Source organism: Miscanthus floridulus, chromosome 3 (genome assembly GCF_019320115.1).
Source record: "Miscanthus floridulus cultivar M001 chromosome 3, ASM1932011v1, whole genome shotgun sequence".
NCBI lineage: Eukaryota > Viridiplantae > Streptophyta > Magnoliopsida > Poales > Poaceae > Miscanthus > Miscanthus floridulus.
In genome coordinates this window covers 137291277-137308571 of record NC_089582.1, presented here as the reverse complement: position 1 = coordinate 137308571, position 17295 = coordinate 137291277, and the positions used below count along the sequence as shown (strand labels likewise).

The window sequence follows — 17295 nt, the reverse complement described above, 5'->3', positions numbered from 1 at the left end:
AGCGCAAGCATTGTGATGGCTTACCATTTGGAGGGGTCAGAAATACTCAAGGATGGGTCCATGACGTAGGGCTTGATTTTAGAAAAATTATGGAACTGGTTTCATAATTTTTAGGAGCTAAGATGAATTCTTTTGGAGGTTGGACAGGTTCTCTGAAAACAGATAAAGGGGAACGCCTGGGGATTCGGCTGGGCCTCGAGTGCTCTGATGGGCTAGGTGGGCGGTGGATCTAATAGGGCCCAAAGGCCGAGGCAAGGGCTGCTGAAGGGGCTGCGTGAGCTTGTTCACCATCGGATGGGACTCGGGCCTGAAAGGAAAGGCCTGAAGGGCGGATTGGGCATGGCCGTAGGCTCCATCTGCGCAGCCGATCTGGGCCAAGGCCGGCCTCTTGGTCCAGAGATAGGAAGGGCAAGGACAGGGCCTCCATGTGCGCCAGGTGTTTGATGCCAGAATGCCCACAGGGCTCGCTGTGCTTGCGGTGCATGGACGATGTCCGCAACCACGAAGGTGGGACGGGGCAGTGGAAAGGCCGAAGCTTGGCTTGCCAGGAGCGGTGCCGGCGAGGCGGACACGCCATGGCCTCACACCACCGTCCGTGGGTGCGGGGTTGTGCTGTGCGTGTAGGGTTGTGCGGCCGGGAGGCTCTGGGCTCGTGCGGGTACAAGGAGCGTGGCGTCCACGGCGTTCTACGGCTAGCGGCTAAGGGCTACAGGCGATAGCCGTGACCGTGAGGGCGAGGCCTTGGGTCGACTAAGGCGAAGAACGCCTATGCGTGCATGTGTCCAGGCCAAGGTCAGGGCTGTGAGCGCGACAGAGGGATCGGAGGCCCGATGGTGGTGTGGAGATGTCGCGGTGCTGCAGCTGGTATCGCGTCGTGACATCGTGCAGGGTCACGACGAGGTCCACCAGCGGTGTGACGCTGAGGCAAAGCGGAGCCTTGCCCAGTGAAGGCAGGGGCTGTGCGGGCCTTGGCAAGGTAGGGGCTGGCTGCTGCCATGCTGTGCGTGTGCGGTGGGCTGGCGACGGTGAGCATGACTGGCCAGTGCTCGCATCCGTGCCTTCGCGAGCTGTGTTCGTGCGATGGCTAGGTGAAGCGGAAGCCGCGGCGTGTTGCGGAGGCGCCAGGTCATGGGCGTGTGCAAGGCTATGCCTTGGCCGCGAGGGCGGCGAGGCAAGCACGGTGTAGTGACGCTAAGGTCGTGCGGCGGCCGTGGGTGGCTACCGGCGTGGATGCGCTGTGTGTGTATAGCCCTGGTGGTGTGTGGTTGTGCCTGTGTAGGTGCGTCAGTCCTTGGCCGAGGCAATCTTGCCCTCGCACCGTAGCTCGATCGGCATGCGGGGCGCAGGGGCATCGCGGATACGTGGTGACTGGCTGTCGCGACACGGTCAGAGCAGCGCGATGGCCGGACAAAAGAGAACGGTGCGAAGGGCGGGTAGGCAGGCGGTGAAACGGGGATGCTCACCAGGGGCTTGTCGGCGGAAGGTCGTGTGGTGCAAGTCGGGCCCGGTGCAGGCAGCACCGAGGTCGCATCGATGTCGTACGCGCGTGCTCATAGTTCAGCGCAGGGCTTTGGACGGTGACAAGGAGCTCCAAGGGGTCATTCCGGCGTGCTCCGGTTCCTCTTCTTCCTCCTTCCTCTCTCCTTTCTTCCTCCCTCTTGCTTGGTGCGGTTTGGCAGGGGCGTCGTCGTGCGCTTGCGGTCGCTGCGACGCAGGTCAGCAGGCCGGTGCTGCAGCACTTTTGGTGCTCGGCTCGTCGTGGGTGGCGCTCCAGCGCGGCGGTCGCGGGCTGTGCGATGAGGAAGAGCCCCTGGACGGCGAAGGCTTGGTGACACAGTAGTGTGCGCCGGCATTCGCCATCCGCATGGTCGAGGTCGTGGTGAGGACGGGCGGCGTCGCTTGCTGGCGTGGACACGACGAGAGCGGCAACGGCGGACGCATGACGCGTGGGCACGGCGTAAGGGTGCGGCGTCGCGTGCTGGCATGGACGCGACGAGCGTGGCGACGACGGATGCATGACGCGTGGGTGCGGCGCAAGGGCGCAGCGTCGCTGCAGGAGAGGCTAGGGCAAGGGAGAGAGCGATGTGCTTGGTGGCGGCGGCATAGGGAGAGATGGTGAGGCCGAGGGCGGCGTCCGGCTCTTATAGGCAGTCCGTTAGGGTTCGCGAGGGCAAGGAACTTCCAGGGGACGAGGGCGATCGTCGGGGTCGTGTGCTCACGGACACGCGGCCACCATCCATGGGATAGGTAGGGGTAGGTGAAAGAAAGACGAAAACAGCGAGGCTGACGGTCGAGCGACGGAAGGGAATAGCGTCCTCGGCTTCCTCCTTTCTTCACTTGAGGCTGACGCGTGGGTCCCGGAGACGAGAGCCGTACAGGAGCATGCACATAAAGGGAAGAGCGGCGGCGGCTGGGAGCTAGGGCGCGTGCGCCCTAGGGTTGGAGGGGCGTGCGGCTGCTGGCCTAGCTAGGCCGCGGCTTGCTGGGCTGCTTGGCCGTGCACGCGTGAGCGGGCCTCCGCACAGCTGGGCCGAGCAGCTAGGCTCGTCGCGCGAGTTGGGTCGGCCAGCTGCTGCGCGCGTGGGCCAGCAGAGGAGGGCGCGAGCCGGATCGAGCTGGACCAAGGAGGACGGGGAAGCGAGCTAGGCCTGCTGCGCGCTGGTGGGCCAAAAAGATGGACGGGCCACAAGCTGGGCTAGATGGCTTTTCCATTTTCCTCTTCCATTTCCTTTTTTTTCTATTTCTATTTCCTATTTTCTAAATAAACCAAGGCTCCTATATTGTATACATGTGTCGCCAACATGTACACCTCCTAGTGGGGTCCACTAGAGGTCAACTAGGGGTAGTGGGGTCCAAGTCAAAGGTTGGCAACTCACGGGCATTGAGTTGATAAAGATAGTTGGCTGATTAGATCAAGGAATTCGAATGAGGTTCAAAAGCAAGAAGGTGAATTAGGAGAGATGAAAAAGGGTTCTTAAGATATTCTAGAAGGGATCAAAAGGATTTGCTACGGACTTGTGCTCTCCAACACAAAACACTAAACCAACAAAAGAACTCCGGCAAACTCCTACAAGTAATTCTATATGCATGCAACAATTTATTTATAAATTGTTCTTAGTTTGACCTAGCATCTACATGCTTCACACATTGCAGAAATTTTTTTAAAAAGTTCATATTTTTGGCTTCTCCAAAAACCCGGGTTGTTACAATAGTATCTTATCAGAATTGGGCAAGTCAACGAAAGAATTCAATTAAAAAGGCTAATAGTACCTCGTCCCAAAAATAATGCAAATCTAGACATATTCTCGATTAAAGTGCCTAGAGCTTGACCAAATACATAGTTCAAATATTCATGTTTATGATGGTAAATAAGTATATTATCAAAATATGTTTGATGACGAATCTAATGGTGACTACTTAGTACGATAAATGTTAGTATTTTTTATATAAACTTGGTCAATCTTCACATACTTTAACATAGTACTATTTTAGAATTGCATCCTTTTTATGACGGAGGGAGTAGAATTCGATTGAATTATAAGTTGATGGAATGGCAAAATAAATAGCATTATATGGATGCCATCTATATCTATATATAACTATATCTATATCTGTATCTCTTATAATTCTAAATCTCACTAGCTATGTATCTCAACATACAAGCTGTCCACCTCAGCAATGCACTATCACATGCACTTAAAATCCACTAGCATGTGTAATTGTAATGTCCACATTAACAAGACACACAAGCATTTCTATCGGTGTTTTGGACCGATGGGTCCTCAACCAACTAGTGAAAATGTACTGCGTGCCCCTAATCCTGGATGGTGATGCAAAGAGACACAAGGTTTATACTGGTTTGGGCGATAGATGCCCTACATCCAGTCTGTGAGATCGATCTTGTATTCCTTGCACCGAAATGCTCGTAGTAGGGGGTTACAAGCAGGGCGAGAGAGGGAGATAGTCCCAGGTCTCTGCGTGGAGCGGTGTGGGTTGCTTGAGATGCGGGTCTCAAGCAGCGGAGAAGTTTGCGCGTTACAGCGTATGTTCGTCTATCTAGTGAGCTCGTATGTGCCTAGGTGTGTGTGATCATGAGAGTTGGCCTCCTTAGAAACAGACTCGATCTCTTCCTTTTATAGTTGAAGGGGGGACAGGAGAATACATGTGTTAGCTATGAGACGTCGTGTGAATAGGGGTGGCATGTCTGAGCCCTGTAGCCTGTTACTATGGCAGCATGGTCGATGGAGTGGTCCTGCCCTTGAAGTGCCGGAGTAACGCGCCGGTCACATCCGATCCTGTGCGACGTGGGAGCTCTAGGGATAGCTTGACGTAGGGCCTAGCGGGCGACATGCCGATCGCTGTGTGTTGACCGCGCAAAGTTCTGAGGCTCAGTTGGTGCCGAGGCCGAGCCATCGTGGGGGCTCGGTGGGCGCGAATCCCAAGGTTGCCGAGACCCTAAGGTAGACTACCGAGGCATGGAGGGAGCAGTTGATCCTATATGCTGATTCCGAGGCAATAGTGGCCTAGACTTGCTTTCCCACACCGCGTTGTTCCTAGGATAGGGGTTAGGTAGCATAGTGCGGTGTGGGCGCCGGTCGTGGGCATAGTATCGAGCACAGCAGCTGGTAACCCCTGCCCTGTCTTGTCCTGGACAGCATGGCTTCGATGTGACTCGCGTCTCGTTGGCCACTCCACCGTGTCGAGCCGTCATTTGGCTGATGTCGTGGGAGTGGTTGGTCGCATTGATTGGGCATGACATTCTATCAGGGAGATCGGCCGAGGCGGAGGCGACGGGGTTGTTTGTCGAGCCGGCCTTGAGCGAGTCAGAGAATTGGTTTCTCGTCCGAGGCCTTACGAGCTGGCCTCGGGCGAGACGGAGAATCGGTCTCCCGTCCGAGGCCTTACGAGCCGGCCTCGGGCGAGACGGAGAATCGGTCTCCCGTCCGAGGCCTTACGAGCCGGCCTCGGGCGAGACGGAGAATCGGTTTCCCATCCGAGGCCTTACGAGCCGGCCTTGGGCGAGACGGAGAATCGATCTCCCATCTGAGGCCTTATGAGCCGGCCTCGGGCGAGACGGAGAATCGGTTTCCCATCCGAGGCCTTACGAGCCGACCTCGAGCGAGATAGAGAATCGGTAGACCATCCGAGGCCTCTAGCGAGGCGGAGAGTAGGTGGCCTTGGACGAGGCCGGGGTCTAGCCAATAGTTGTCTCTTGGCTTTGATTTTGATAGGGTCTAAGTGATTTTTTCGGTTCTCGCTTAGGGGACCCCTTTTTATGATACCCGACAGTAGCCCTCGAGCCTCAGGGTGAGTGTGAGCACTCTCCCTAAGGTTTTGTCGAGACTCGACTTGCGGTGGCTCCTAGTGGGATGATGTTTCATACTCGAGGCCTCGGTGGGTGCGCGCGAGCGCACCCGCCGGGTGTAGCCCCCAAGGCCCTGGAGGAATGGATTGATTCCTTCAGGGGCTTTTCTCACATCGTGCGGGGAGTTTTATTGCGTTTGCCGAGCCCATGAGCGCGAGTTCAGGTCGCTGGGCCTCGGTTTGGTTACAGGAAGAGCCCCCGAGCCTCTGCTCAGAGCAAGAGGGCTATCTGGGGTTTCCTTGTCTTTTTTGTGCGGCCCTCACGCATCCTTTTCGTTCGGAAGGAGGGGTGGAGGGTGCCATGCTACCCTCGGTGGGCGCGAGCAGTGACACCTCCGGCGAGCTGTTATCGGGTGAGTCCGAGTGGAGGCCCGTGCCCCATTCGATAGGGGTCAGCTAGCGGTCCAGAGACGCACTCCAAAAGTACCAGAGGGCTTCTCTAGTGGGTGCTGGGGCCGTTCGCTGGGCCCCGGTGGCTCGATGCCTCCCTACGGTGGGATCCCATTCGAAGACTTCCCTGCCGGTCTCGGACACGACTTAGAGCGTCCCAAGCAGTCGCCTGCTCGGGTCTCGGCCATGCGCGGGCTTTCCCATAGTTGTCCCTGACTCTGTTGCCCTGGGGCGGCTGTCGAAACCCTCAGGGGCCCAGCCTTCGAACCCCTGGACCGTAACGGGCTCGACGCCCTTTATCGCATTTTTTTGAGTCTTCGAGTGCGAGCTTGGGTCGCTTGTCTCCGTCCTAGGTGCAGGAAGAGCCCCCGAGCCTCTGCATGGAGCGAGAGGGCGGTCAGGGGTTCCCCTGGCTTTTTGTACAACCCTCGTGCATCCTTTTTGTTTGGACAGAGGGGTTGTTTGCCGAGCCCCCTAGAGTGTGAGCCTAGGTCGCTGGGTCTCGTCAAAGTTGCAGGAAGAGCCCTTGAGCCTCTGCTCAGAGCAAGAGGGCGGTTAGGAGTTCCCCTGGCTTTTTGTGTGCCCCTCACGCATGAGGGTTTGTTTGCCGAGCCCCCCTCGGGTGCGAGCCTGGGTCGCGGGGTCTCGACATATTTGCAGGAAGAGCCCCCTAGCCTCTGCATGGAGCGAGAGGGCTGTCAGGAGTTCCCCTGGCTTTTCGTACGACCCTCGCACATCCTTTTTGTTCAGAAGGAGGGGTTGTTTGCCGATCCCACACGGGTGCGAGCCTGGGTCGCTGGGTCTCGGCAAGGTTGCAGGAGAGCCCCTAGCCTCTGCATGGAGCGAGAGGGCCGTCAGGGGTTCCCTTGGCTTTTTGTACGACCCTCGCACATCCTTTTCGTTCGGAAGGAGGGGTGGAATATGCTAGGCTACCCTCGATGGGCGCGAGCGGTGGCACTTTCGGTGAGCTGTTATCGGGTAAGTCCGAGTGGAGGCCCGTGCCCCGTTCGCTAGGGGTCGGCTAGCGGTCCAGAGACACACTCCAAGAGTACCAGAGGGTTCCTCTAGTGGGTGCTGTGGCCGTTCGATGGGCCCCGGTGGCTCGGTGCCTCCCTACGGTGGGATCCCATTCGGAGACTTCCCTGCCGGTCTCGGACACGACTTAGGGCGTCCCAAGCATTTCGCTTGCTTGGGTCTCGGCCCCGTATGGGCTCACCCGTAGTCGTCCCTAACTCTATTGCCCTGGGGCGGCTGTCGAAACCCTCGGGGGCCCAGCCTTCGAACCCCTGGACCATAACGGGCTCGGTGCCTAGTTCCTTCGTCTGAAAGGAATCGGGTGGGGAATATTCTCCTGCCCATCGGCTCGACAACGGCAGGCGCGCCTTTTGAGGCGGTTTTCTCGGGGAGGCGGAACGACGCCTGCCGCTGCAGCGGTTGAACACGGCACTGTGTCAGCGGATGGGACATAACTGTCCTCGCAATTAATGAGGAAAAGGTGGGTACGTGGGCGGTAAAATCGGATCTGGATTGACTGTGCCAGATCTGGGGGAAACTTTCCCGATTTCATTGCCCGCCCGTTTCGCCTTCTTCCTGCATAAATACGCAACGAGCCTCGCCCCTCCCCCCCTTACCTTGCCTGCGTTTGCCCCTGCCGCCCTTGAGCCGTTGCTAGAACAGAGAGCGTCGGGGAGAAGGAGAGAGAGGCGAGGTAGAGAGAGCGAGAGAGGCTCACCGTTGTAGTCGTATTCTCCGTCGCACCCATGGCCGGCGCCGTTGTCATTGAGACGGACCCTTGGGATCAGTCCGACGTCACCGTGGAGATGCTACAGTCGCTCGTCGATGATGGCCTTCTCCATCCGATTACCAACCCCAACAGGCCAGAGTGGATTGCTCCGTCGGGCGAGCCGGAGCCGAGGCCACGCGACGGCTACGTCGTGAGCTTCATGTCCTTTCACAAGCGCGGCCTTGGCTTGCCGGCAGACCGATTCATGCAGGCGCTCCCGCACTACTATGGCGTGGAGCTCCACAACTTCAACCCCAACTCCATCACGCAGGTGGCCATCTTCGTCGTCGTCTGCGAGGGGTACCTAGGGATCGCTCTCCACTGGGAGCTGTTGTAACAACCCAAAAATCCACACACCAAAAATCCCAACTACAAAATTTTTCTTTAAAAACCCTTGAGTGATGATGTGGCATGTAGGAAAACCCCTAGCCTTGCACTAACTAAACCTACATGACTTGCACAAGTATCTTACCTCATCACCTTGAATTTATTTTACCGCATAGCATACATCAAGTTGCATTATATTCCACATGATGATTTGGATTTTATTGGATTATGTATTGATTAATAAAAGCCACCAAATATTTAATTCTACAATAAATAATTATATTAACATGGAACCAATAACCCAAACATATACCATGACCAACACATTTCACCATGGAACATTATAGAGTCTTTTACTTGTATGCCATTAAAAAGATGGTCTAATCGTCTATGTCCCTAAAAAGTTCGATCTATCGTCAGTGTCAAGCTCGAAAAACTTTTCTCTCTCATGCCATTCTGTCTATTTACAGCACTAACGGTGTGAAATGTGGGTGGCAAAGGACTTGAATGCCCCTGGAACTTTTGTTTCTCATGTGCCACTGCCTGCTAGAAGAAAAGGCTGGCTGCTCTCCAGATGCAAACGGTGATTAACTCTCTCGAAACACGTGATGAGGCCTTAAAATTCAAGAAAATAGAATAACCAAAGCATACTCTCACTTGATTTATAAAGATTCATAATTTTTACACTATTAAGAACATATAAAATCTTAATGCTAACACAATAACAATACTACTCCAGCAACAAATTGACCTTATGTTCTACTAAATTATAAACTATCTCCGGTAGTCAGGTTCCCGGATTATAATAAGAATATCTAACCGATTAATCTGCTAGACAACAATAAAGGGAATGAAAGCTATATGCCAATATGCTATACGTGTACCTTACCTAAGGGATGAAAATAGGACAGGAAAATTTTGTACCGACGACACCGTTTATCATATCAGAAATGCTCTGCTTAGGGAGTCTAGACGCTCTGTTGTCGTGGGTCGCGACGGTCTGAACAGCCCACTGCGTCTTGCCCTCAACAATTCCACTCTAGAAGTTTGTAAAAAAATTCCACCCCAAAAACGTTCGACTTCTGGCTTCACTCGACTCTACAGACGTGACCTCCACTTGCCGACAAGCCCGCGTTTCATCTGGATATTGCATATGTTGCATGGCTATATACGCATTGCGAGCGTATGTTTCATGTTGCAAGCTTATGTTTTAAGCGTTTCGCGTGTTTCATACGTATATGTTTCAAGTGTTTTATCTGTACGTTGTAAAAGTAGATCAGATGTTGCATATACATATATGTTGCAAGCTGTTTGACGAGATTTTGTACAATATTTTTCTCGTTGTGTATGTATACTCGTTGTACAAAATTCACAAGCTGGGGGCTAACAAAAAGATGTGAATGTATACTCGTGTTTTCAATTCAGTTAGCCCGAGCTGACAGCCAGCATGTGCATGGCGTCCGTGAATCTAGGAGTAGTGCGTACACATATATGTGTACTCATGTTCGCGCGCGTACGGAGGATCACTGAACAGTCTTGATTCAAGACGTCCATATACTCCCTCAGGTTACATAAGCGCTGCGTGTACGGCCGGCCAACGTACGGTGCACGATATCTGTTCGAGATGAATCATGTACGTGCACTGCCCCATAGGCAATCTTCTCATCTCTAAACACGCATAGGCATGCACTGACAACGTAAGCGATGAGCCACGCAAGAACAAGGAAGAAGCTAACAAGTTGTACAGTGTGATCAGCCCCCATGCTGCCATGCAGGCGACGTGCAAAGCTTGGTTAACCTAGCTGCCTCCTGCCTGGCCTGCACCTCTGTGCGGCGTCCATGCATGCACGTAAGTGTGTTCAGGACGTGCAAATAGAAGAAGCTAACAGGCGCAGCCATATATACATGCACGTGTATATGATTCGAGCCGGCCGTAGAAGGTCGTACGTATGCCGGTCCGTGTCATGTATTTCCGTAGGATTATGCGCCAGTTGAGTCTGCGAGACACCGGCGTGACGGGGTCCAGAACCTTCTGGAACCTTGGCCAGATGTACGTGCGGCCGGCAGGCTAGCTAGTGACTTGATTGAGGGGAAGGTTAATCCCTTCATCATCCCAGGCCCATGCGTCAGGGAACAACATACGGCCGCGAGCTTATCCAAGTAATCGAAGGCTTACCACATGAAGAGATAACCTCTCGAGATGGATAAATCACGTGCCTTCATCTTGCATACTGTACGAAGTAAAGAATCGGCTCCGGATATTTCTCGGGTCTCAACAAGTTCCTGGCGGCGCGTGCGTGCGGCCCAGGAGGCCCGCCGCTGACTAGCTAGCTCCTGCCTATATAAAGAACCCCCAGGACCCAAGGAGAGGCTAATCACCGTTTGCATCTGGAGAGCAGCCAGCCTTTTCTTCCGGCAGGCAGTGGCATATGAGAAACAAAAGTTCTAGGGGCATTCAAGTCCTTTGCCACCCATATTTCACACCGTTAGTATTGCAAATAGACAGAATGGTGTGAGAGAGAAAAGTTTTTCGAGCTTGGACACTGACGATAGATCGAACTTTTTAGGGACATAGACGATTAGACCATCTTTTTTAATGGCATATAAGTAAAAGACTCAACATTATACCATGGGTGCAACATGCTACTTTGATTATATACACATGTGTGAAGCATAAAACAAAAATGGAAAAAGGAAAAGAAAAACAGAAAAGGAGAAAAGGGAGGAGCTAGCCTCGCGGCCCAAGCAACTGAGTCGGCCCAGCCTGCCTTCTACCACCAGCCGGCCCAGCTCGCCCTCCCGGCTTCGCTGGCCCACGCAGCCGCAAGCAGGCCTAGCCCGACCGTGCGCGGCCCACGCAGCCAGTCCGCACTCCACCACGCCGTCGTCTTTCCCCGCGCTGGCTGACGGGTGGGACACCCTCGTCATCCCCCTCCTTGGTCCCCTCCTCTGCATCCAGAAAGCAGAGCACAGATGCCGTGGGAGAAAAATCCGATGCCGTCTCGGCCCCTCTCCGCCGTCCGTGCCTCACAACCGACTGCGAGGCCCGTTGGATGGGTGCCACGCAGGCACCGGCTGACCGACAGGGTCACGCACGGTGCATGGCCGCTGCCGCGCGTGCCTGCCATGGCCATGGCCGAGCTGTGACCTTATCGCCTCCCTGTCCCCCGCCTTTTCGACCAAGGAACACGAAAACGGTTTCGCCAACGCACCCGCGGCCGCGTCGCGGCCCCGTAGCCCTAGCCTCGATGCGATCACAGCCCTCCGCGCGCCACTTGGCCATCCCCAGCCGTTCGCTCCATGCCATGGCCGAGCTTTGGCTATAAAAGCCCCGGCCTCGGTTGCCCAAGCGCGTTCCCGTGCCCCGCCGCCACCTTGTGGCCATCCATTGCACACCCGAGCCAAGAGAGAGGGGGGATAGAGGAGGAAGAAGGAGCGCCGAAGCCGCCCGACGTCGCCAATGTCGCCGTAGCGGAGGATGTCGCCCCGATCAACCACGTCGACGCTGCTGCTCGGCATTGCTCGGCAACATCTCGACACGGCCATGACCCGCCACTGCACCGCCATCCTTTCGCCTTCGACACCAAAGGTGAGCCCACCCACCGCCCTCTACTCACCGTCACCACCGGACCGCCGCCATGACCGAATCGAGCCACCACCGTGGCCAAAGCCACTGGGGGCTCTAGCAGTCCCTTCGACCTGCCCGACGAGCCCGCTGGAGCACCGTGATGCTCACGCACACCACATGTCTGGCCTTTGCCGCTGCAACCGCGCCATCCCCGCACGCCGATGTGCTCGACCAGCCATCGCCGTGGCCAGACCCCTGGGGAAACTTGGCTGCCGCAATAGCCCCACCGTTAGAGTCACCGCACCTTGGAGAAGCCATAGCACCACTCGGACGCGCCCCTCCACCTCGGGCTAGGCTCACCGGCGAGGTACGCCACCGGCGGGAACACACCGGTGGAGAAACGGGGAGGGGGCGGAGCCTCTCGTCACCACGTGCACCAGGTGCACGGTGCACCGCACGGCTTGTGCCCGCATGGACGCGGTCCACCGTAGACCTGCCCGCGGTCCATGGACCAGCGCTCCTGAGTCCACCATGGACCGTGCCTGTGAACCAAAGCCCGTTAGAGGCCCACTGGGAGCCCAACTGTGCCATGTGGCATCCTTCGCAGCGCGACACGTGTCCGAGCCGGCCCGGCCCAAATCTAGCCCCATCCAGGCCCACCAAAGCCCAGTCGAGACCCAATCTGGTTGACCGTTGACCGGTCAGCGTTGACCGACTGACCGGACCCACATGTCAGCGACACAGAGACTCGGGACCCACATGTCAGTAAGTGACATCATGATGATGTCATGGTAACGTCAGCTGCTGACGTCAGCAGATCTGGCCCCACATGTCAGTGACTATGACCCGTTGACCATTGACTCGCCTGTTGACTTGACGTTGACTTTGACCGGACCCACATGTCAGTGACCCAAGAGCCTCTGGTCCCACCTGTCGGAACCGATGACGTTGATGACGTCATGCTGACGTCAAGATGACGTCAGCAGGACCCCACTTGTCAGCTCAGAGCTGAGATGATGTCATGCTGACGTCACACTGACGTCAGCATGCCACGTGGACCATTCACAGTGTGACACGTGTCAGCCTAGGATTAATTCAGCCTTTTCCCATATTCAGAAATGATTAAAACTTCAGAAATTCATAACTAATTCATACGACCTCGGAAAAATACGAAACCAGGACCAAAATTCATCTAAAATCGAGCTTTACGCAATGAACCCATGTTTGAGTGAATTGGGCTCTTTTGAATTTTCATTGCTTCTTTGTGCTATTCTATAGACGTCGCTAACGCGACTATAATTCGAACGTATGCAGACTCGGAGGAGAACCAGACGGACAAGGATCGTGAGTACCGTGAGGAGTACAGAGACGACTACACTGAAGGTGCCACATCCCACCCAATCTCGTAGCACCTATTACGCATGGCTAATATAGAACTGCTATTGCTTTACTTTACTGCTATAATCATACTATGATAGGACTTGCATGGTAGTATGCTTACTTGATGGCCTTTACCTTGACGCAACCTTACCCCTTCATACCCTGCTATTAGGCTAGACACACGCTTACTGCTATATTTCATTGATATACTTCTACTACGCTTATACTAAATGCGTGGTGGAAACTGATGTTATCTGGACTATGGGGAGAGTGTTGCGTGTGTGACTTAGGTGTGTGGAGGGTGAGGGTTGTGTCAACCAAGTTGGAGTATACGACGAGCCTAGGGCAAGTCTTGCCATGGGGTGCTACCTGGGCACCCATGGAATGGATGTCTATGGTGGGTAAATGGTATATGAGGTGGCATCCTTCGCAGCGCGACACGTGTCTGGGCTGGCCCGGCCCAAATCTAGCCCCGTCCAGGCCCACCAAAGCCCAGTCGAGACCCAATCTGGTTGATCATTGACCAGTCAGCGTTGACCGACTGACCGGACCCACATGTCAGCTACATAGAGACTCGGGACCCACATGTCAATAAGTGACATCATGCTGACATCATGACAACGTCACGCGGGTCCCACCTGTCAGTAACAATACACCCGAGGTGACGTCAGTAGCTCTAGCCCCACATGTCAGTGACTATGACCCATTGACTTGACGTTGACTTTGACTAGACCCACATGTTAGTGACCCAAGAGCCTTTGGTCCCACCTGTCGGAACCGATGACGTTGATGACGTCATGCTGACGTCAAGATGACGTCAGCAGGACCCCCACTTGTCAGCTCAGAGCCGAGATGATGACGTCATGCTGACGTCACGCTGATGTCAGTATGGCACGTGGACCATTCACAGTGTGACACGTGTCAGCCCAGGATTAATTCAGCCTTTTCTCATTTTTAGAAATGATTAAAACTTTAGAAATTCATAACTAATTCATACGACCTCAGAAAAATACGAAACTAGGACCAAAATTCATCTAAAATCGAGCTTTACGCAATGAACCCATGTTTGAGTGCTGCGTGTGTGACTTGGGTGTGTGGAGGGTGAGGGTTGTGTCGACTAAGTTGGAGTATACGATGAGCCTAGGGCAAGTCTTGCCATGGGGTGCTACCTGGGCACCCCTGGAATAGATACCTATGGTGGGTAAATGGTATATGAGGTGGTCCTGGGTGTGAACCTGTGATGGGAGGAGCCTAGGGTGGAGGTGCTGTGGTGGCACGGTAAATGGAAACCCTGATGAAGACATTCTGGCTTGGTCATCCCTAAGGACTTACTAGTACTCAGATTCACCGGGAAGCCTTACGTACCACTCGCCCTATATGGTGCGGGACGACCGAACTACTTGGTGGGATATTGCCACTACTGCTAGGTTGATAGCGGATAGTGTAAGGAGGTATGGGGCGTGGAGGATTTCCCCTACACCCTTTAGAGACTTCATGGAGACCTTGTGGACCTGGCTCATGACTCACAGTTTCAGCCACCTCAGACTAGACTTGGGGTGTACCCAGGCTGAATGATAGAGTGGCATTATCCTAGGCTAGCAAGCGGCCAGAATCAGCCCAGTTGACGATGGTCAGCGAAGAAGGAAGATCTTGTGGTTATGTAAAACCTCTGCAGAGTGTATGGTTGATCGATTGATACATGTGCCGACTTGTTGGCTATGGACCTTTCCTGGGTTTCGCTTAAACTAGATAGCGAGATGAGTCCTTCTCTTCTTCCCCCGTGAGAGAGTGTCGGTCGTAGCCAGGGGCTACGAGCCTTGAGACAGTGCCGAGAGGGAGTTGGCCTGTCGACTGAGTGATGGTATAGTGATGGTGTGGAGATGGTGGTATATCGATCTCAGGATCGAAACCTAGCTCTGGACGGAAATGGGGTGGAATGGGTGTGGGAATGGTGTTAAAACTTGACCAACTATTATTATTATATACTTGATATGCTAAACCCCAACCTTATAGGTTCATTTTGAATATATCCAACTTGCATCCAATTTCCACAAAGCAATGCTCATAGGGTGGGAGTGGCCAGTACAAATCGTACTGATAAATTTTGGCACACAGGTTCTGCTGAGGATTATAGTTCTGAGGAGTTTGACGGATGAGGGGTTCGTTCCTACACTCAAGTTTGGCGATCTTATCTTCAATCTGTTTTGAATGAATGCTACTTTTGATTATGCCAATGCGGCGATGTAATAATTTATGTAATTCCACACTTTATGTACTCTGATATTATCGTTGTATGGATGTGGTATTCGATTGGAATTTGAGTAATATGATCTACAACGGTCATAATACACTTCGACTCTGTGGATTTCCCTTCGCGGAAATCGGGTCGCTTCAGCTGTGGCTCCACCTTTTCCGGGCAGGGCATACCACCAAGTCGACGGGCACGTCGGGCACGAGGAAGGCAGTAAGAGCCGGTGGCTGCACTCTCTAAGTGCGCTAAGACCGTCAGCAGCTTTACACCTAGCCCAGCTGGCGTCAACCAATCGCCGTTGGTACACTAGCTGGTTCTACCTCCACAACGACGACGGCGGACTTCCCCCCTACACCGGGCAAATCGTGGAGAGCTGTCCAGAGAAGTGGAAGTATGGTGTCCTGAGGGAGGATCAGCCCAAGCTGTAGCCGCTCCTAGAGGGGCTGGAGGCTGCGGAACTACTGCCTTACGGCAGCTGTGGTCGTGGCCGCCTTCCACCGCCGGAGGGTGCTGCCGCTGATGGCTCGATGGCGGCGCCTATTCAAGATGAGGCCAGATGAGCCGATCGAGGGCATCCGGATGTCCGCCTCTGCCCTATCCGACGAGGAGATTCTTCACCGGGTGAGGGAAATGGTGGAGGCGAAGCTGAGGAGCGGTGGCCTGACCCCCATCGTGATGCGCCCGTCGCGGGGGTTCCTCTCCTAGGTAAGTCATGTGCCGCTGCAGCCCCCGAGGCCTCCTCGTTCCTCACCATTACTTGTTCCCTTACTCATGTTTGTCGTTCCAGCAGGGGATGAGGGACGTGCGAGCCTCTCCGCCGCCCGTTCCCGAGGACACAGCGCGGCGGGCGATGAACCAGGCGCACACCGAGGCATAGAAGAAGCGGAAGGACGCCAAGGAGGCAAAGCGCACGAGGAAGATCCTTGCGCGCGAGGGACTAGATAAGCGCCATCGACAGCAGAGGTAGGACGGTCTCCCTCTGGAGTCGTCTCCGTCACCGTCACTGTCGATGGATGCCTCGGATGGAGATGACGAGAGCGAGGTGGGGCGGGGTCCCTTGGACCATCTTCCTGACGTCGAGGAGACAGCGTCCGGGGCGTCGGCGAGCAACCTGGTGCTCCTAAGAGGAGGAGGAGACGCCTTGGGGCCGGCGATTGCCCGCCCCAGGGCCGAGGCCGATATGCCCGAGGCGCAGGCATTGGGAAAGCGCGTTGTCAGCCCGGTGGGCTCGACGGCAGAGGTGGAGCAGGTGGCGGTGAGGGCGACGCAACTACCCCCTCGGAGGACTGAGGGGGTGCCGGGGTCCGTCAAGGACCGGCTGGCACCGGTGGATACAGAGGCTGTGCCTCCGCCGCCGCCACCACCTTTGTAGAGGAGGGTCGCCGTGCCGAAGCGGTCGTAGCCCCACTCGAGGTAAGCGTATTTTCGGTAGAGTTGCAACATTTTCCGTTCATTCTTTGGTCGCATGCTAACCCCGTAAGTATCTTGTCTTTAGCCGGAAGTGTCCTGCGGATGTGCCCGCCTTGGCGCCACTTAAGGCACTCAAGGTGAACCCCAGCTCCACCGCCCACTGGGTGGTGGAGGCGCAAGCCACCATGCAACGTGGCATAGCGTCGGTGAGGGCCGACCCGAAGGAGCCGGTCGTCCAAGGAGAGGATGTCGAGGCGGCCCCGACACAGGCGGGGGAGGGAGCGCCTCCATCCTGCGAGGCCGAGGCCCATGGGTTAGATGAGGCCGAGGCATCCTTGGTCGCTGAGGCCACCGAGGTTGAGGCCCCCTGGACCTCCGAGGCCGAGGCGATGGAGGCCGGGGTGCCCAAGACTGCCGAGGCCACGTTGGCAGGGGCCGGAGCCCCCGAGACCACCGAGGCCATGATGGCGGAGGCTGGAGCCCCCAAGACCACCGAGGCCGGGCGGCCCGCGCCGATGTGACCGCGGCGAAGCCGGTGGCTCAGGAAGTGGAGGGGGCAGATGCCGAGGCGATCAGCACCATAGAGTAGCCTGCTTCGGCCTCCGGTGAGGGAAGCTCGGCCCTTGTTCGGGTGCAACCTGAGCCCCATGGGTGGGACCACCCGCGTGTCTTGTGGTGGAGCTGGGACGACCCTGAGGGGGAGCCTCTGTTCGCCCTTGAGGACGCGGCCGAGGGGGGCGCTGGGACACCTTCGAGCAATACCGCCGGCTGGCGGAGCGGTCGCTATAGACAGCGTTGTCCGTCGTGGCCGACGACCTACCT

General features: G+C 55.5%; 2 protein-coding genes across 2 annotated transcripts in view; one reads left to right on the top strand and one right to left on the bottom strand.

The window, feature by feature from the left end:
• Window positions 1-17295, bottom strand: part of LOC136542564 (uncharacterized) — a 32676-nt gene that overhangs the window by 4265 nt on the left and 11116 nt on the right. The window lies entirely within an intron of this gene.
• LOC136544521 (uncharacterized) lies at window positions 16073-16994 on the top strand. Its single transcript, XM_066536658.1, has 2 exons — window positions 16073-16431; window positions 16559-16994. The coding sequence occupies exons 1-2, from the start codon at window positions 16073-16075 to the stop codon at window positions 16992-16994; spliced, it is 795 nt and encodes a 264-aa protein (XP_066392755.1).

What these genes read in the sequence shown, in the direction of transcription:
- LOC136544521 (XM_066536658.1), top strand. Translation starts at nt 16,073, where the DNA reads ATGGATGCCTCGGATGGAGATGACGAGAGCGAGGTGGGGCGGGGTCCC. An exon ending in CCGCCGCCGCCACCACCTTT is followed by an intron (nt 16,432 to 16,558) that starts GTAGAGGAGGGT and finishes TCTTGTCTTTAG; the next exon opens with CCGGAAGTGTCCTGCGGATG.